Source organism: Primulina tabacum, chromosome 8 (assembly GCF_025594145.1).
Source record: "Primulina tabacum isolate GXHZ01 chromosome 8, ASM2559414v2, whole genome shotgun sequence".
NCBI classification, from domain to species: Eukaryota; Viridiplantae; Streptophyta; class Magnoliopsida; order Lamiales; family Gesneriaceae; genus Primulina; species Primulina tabacum.
The window spans coordinates 30,687,893-30,691,712 of NC_134557.1; the positions used below are offsets into that span (position 1 = coordinate 30,687,893).

A 3,820-nucleotide genomic window follows, 5' to 3' on the forward strand; every position below is an offset into this window, starting at 1 on the left:
CACGTCAAGACGTGTAGATATCATCCCATACATGATACTACCAATAGCCGAAGCATACGGAATTCGTGTCATCGCCGCTATCTCTGCATCAGTCTTGGGAGACATAGACTTGGATAGGGACACGCCATGACACATTGGTAGATGTCCTCTCTTGGACTCATCCATCGAGAACCGCTTCACGATGGTATCAGTGTATGTGGACTGGGTGAGACCAAGCAATCTTCTTGATCTATCTCTATAGATCTGTATTCCCAATACAAATGATGCTTCACCCAAGTCCTGCACCGAGAACTTACTTGCTAACCATATCTTAGTTGATTGCAACATTCCTACATCATTCCCAATGAGTAGAATGTCATCAACAAAAAGAACAAGGAATGTCACAGCACTCCCACTGACCTTCTTATACACACAGGGTTCCTCAGGATTCTTAGTAAAACCAAACTCTTTGATTGTACTATCGAATCTGAGGTTCCAACTCCTAGATGCCTGCTTAAGACCATAAATAGATCTTTGAAGTTTGCATACCATATGCTCACTTCCGATAGATGTAAACCCTTCAGGTTGAGACATGTAAATCTCTTCCTTAATATCCCCATTAAGGAAGGCAGTCTTGACATCCATCTGCCATATCTCATAGTCATACCATGCAGCTATGGCTAGCAAAATCCTAATGGACTTGAACATTGCAACTGGAGAAAAGGTTTCCTCATAGTCAACACCTTGCCTTTGAGTATACCCTTTTGCTACCAATCGCGCCTTGAAGGTCAATACCTTCCCATCCGCCCCAAGTTTCCTCTTGTAAATCCATTTACACCCTATGGGAACAGTTCCCTCAGGTGGATCCACTAGATTCCACACTTGGTTCGAATGCATGGAACTCATCTCAGATTCCATTGCTTCAAGCCATTTGGATGAATCGGCATCAGATAATGCTTCCTTGAAGGTCCTTGGATCACATCCAAGGTTAGGCTCATCATGGCCCTCTTCAAGAAGCAGACCATACCTCATAGGTGGTCTCGAGACTCTCTCGGATCTTCTAGGAGCTTGTATCTCCTCACTTAGCTCATTGGGTGTGGGTTCTACAACTGTGGGTGTCTCTCGAACCTCTTCGAGTTCTATCATCTCGCCTTTTCTATCCAATAGAAATTCCTTTTCCAAAAAGGTTGCATTCCTAGAAACAAACACCTTTGTTTCTTGGGGATGATAGAAATAATATCCAACGGAATTCCTTGGATATCCCACAAAGTAGCATAAAATGGATCGACTATCCAATTTATCTCCCACTGCCTGCTTCACATAAGCAGGACACCACCATATTCTAAGATAAGAATACTTGGGAGGCTTACCCATCCATATCTCATATGGAGTCTTGTCAACTGCCTTTGTATGGACATTGTTCAACAACAGTGCCGCTGTTTCAAGCGCATATCCCCAAAAAGATGGCGGCAACTCCGTGAACCCCATCATAGACCGAACCATGTCCATCAAAGTCCGGTTATGACGCTCCAAAACACCATTCAACTGCGGTGTAGCGGGCGGAGTCCACTGCGAGAGAATCCCATTCTCCCTAAGATACTCTTGGAACTCGGCACTCAAGTACTCACCACCTCGATCCGATCGAAGTGTCTTGATGCTTCGTCCTAATTGCTTCTCTACTTCACTTCTGAATTCTTTGAACCTTTCAAGGGCTTCAGACTTGTATTTCATCAAATACACATACCCATACCTCGAAAAGTCATCGGTAAAGGTGATGAAGTAGGCATGTCCATGCTTAGTGGTGATGCTAAGCGGACCGCACACATCGGTATGGATCAAATCCAATAACCCTTTGGCTCGCTCCGCATGGCCCTTAAAGGGAATTTTGTTCATCTTTCCTTTTAGACAGGATTCACAAGTCGTGAGAGCATTAATATCGGACATATCAAACATGCCAACTCCCACTAGCTTGTTCATCCTTCTTAAGGAAATATGTCCTAATCGAGCATGCCATAATTGTGCCGAATTAAGAGTATCTTGTTTGCGCTTATTTGTTGTTGTTATTGCTTGGACATTGTTAAGTGGAATATCTTTCAATTTTAAGGTGTAGAGATTGTTTTCAAGTTCTCCGGTACCAACTAAATATTCATTCTTGTAAATATTGCAAACACCTTTGCTAAATAAACAAGAAAATCCATCAATATCAAGCATAGGAATGGAAATAATGTTTTTAATCAAGTCTGGTACGAACAAAACATCTCTCAAAACAAAATTAAAATCATTGTTCAAATGTATGTAAATAAACATCTCCCACAGCCTTGGCAGCAACCCTTGCTCCATTGCCCATCCTCAAGAAGGTCTCACCTTCCCTGAGCTTCCTACTTCTTCCCATCACCTGCAAATCATTACAGAGATGTGAGCCACAGCCGGTATCCAATACCCAAGAAGTAGAGTTAATGGAGATATTTACTTCAATGTAGAACATACCTTTGCCAGAACCCTTCTGGGCAAGATATTCCCTGCAGTTACGCCTCCAATGTCCAGGCTTCTTGCAGTGATGACAGATGTCAACTGTCTTCTCAGCCTTGGCTGGCACGGCTGCCACAACGGGACCCGGAGTTTGCCTCTTCAAGGGCACGCTCTTCTTGGGACGTTGGAAAGAACGCTTCTTTCCCTTCCCATGTGGATCGTTCTTTGTGCCAGATGAAGAACCCACATAAAGAGCCAGCTTCTCCTTTTTGATAGTGGACTCAAAAGTCACAAGCATGTTCACCAACTCTTCAAGGCTTGGCTCAAGCTTGTTCATATTAAAGTTCACGATAAAAGGATCAAACGAGCTAGGCAACGACAGCAGCAACACATCCGTGGTCAACTCCAAAGGCAAGATCAGATCCATGCTAATGAGCTTGTCCACGAGCCCAATCAACTTTAGGCCATGCTCATGGACCGAAGCCCCATCTCGCATGCGTAAAGTGATGAGCTCCTTGGCTGTGGCGTGCCTTAGAGGCCGAGTCTGCTCACCAAAGAGCTCCTTGAGGTGCAAATGAATGTCAGCAGCATTCTTTGCATCCTCGAATCGCCTCTGCAGCTCATTGTTCATCGAAGCCTGCATATAACACCTTGCCTTCAAGTCATGGTCACACCATTCCTTGTAGGTCTGCAATTCCTCGGGAGTGCAGCTAGTCAGAGCCTCAACAGGGGGCGACTCAGTTAGTGTATATGCGATCTTTTCCGAGTTTAGGACTATTTTCAGTTTTCTTAGCCAAGTGAGATAGTTAGGTCCGGTTAAGACATGTTTTTCGAGAATAGCGGAAAGCGGGTTGCGAATTGATGACATTGTCAAAGATTTGTACTGAAAAGTAAAACAGATAAATGTTAATGACTATTTTAAAATATTTAATAAGATATAAAGTTTGGACTTTTACTTTATAAATTATCGCTCCCACTGTTTTGACATTTTCACTACCCTCTAGTGAAAACGGGAAACACTTTCCCCAGAAGGTACGTAAGGTCCAATTAGCAAATTGTGATCCCGAATAATATCAGCCAATCACAATTCCTAAAAGGTAGTTTCCAATTGCATCGTCATGCAACCCTCTACGTATACTTTTGTCTCACGTTTGATTAGGACCCAATAATATGACGTCGTTCATCTTTACGTGTCAAGCCTAACCCGTCGATATTGAACCTTAATGGACGGTCGCCATGAGTTCCCTCAATAATATGAGCCGAAATCATGGGAGTTCCACGTAGTTCACATCACCATGTCATTGGATGTCACAGCTTTCCGACACCCAGGGCCCCCAATAATATGAGCCGAGCCCCGAGTACGGGTATCGTT

General features: G+C 43.6%; 1 protein-coding gene across 1 annotated transcript; it reads right to left on the bottom strand.

The window, feature by feature from the left end:
• Positions 1–2,279: 2,279 nt before the first annotated feature.
• Positions 2,280–2,915, bottom strand: LOC142552492 (uncharacterized). Its single transcript, XM_075662195.1, has 2 exons — positions 2,467–2,915; positions 2,280–2,374 (listed from the first exon to the last, which is right to left on the bottom strand). Exons 1-2 carry the CDS (start codon positions 2,873–2,875, stop codon positions 2,358–2,360), a joined length of 426 nt encoding a protein of 141 aa, XP_075518310.1. The 5' UTR covers positions 2,876–2,915; the 3' UTR covers positions 2,280–2,357.
• Positions 2,916–3,820: the final 905 nt, after the last annotated feature.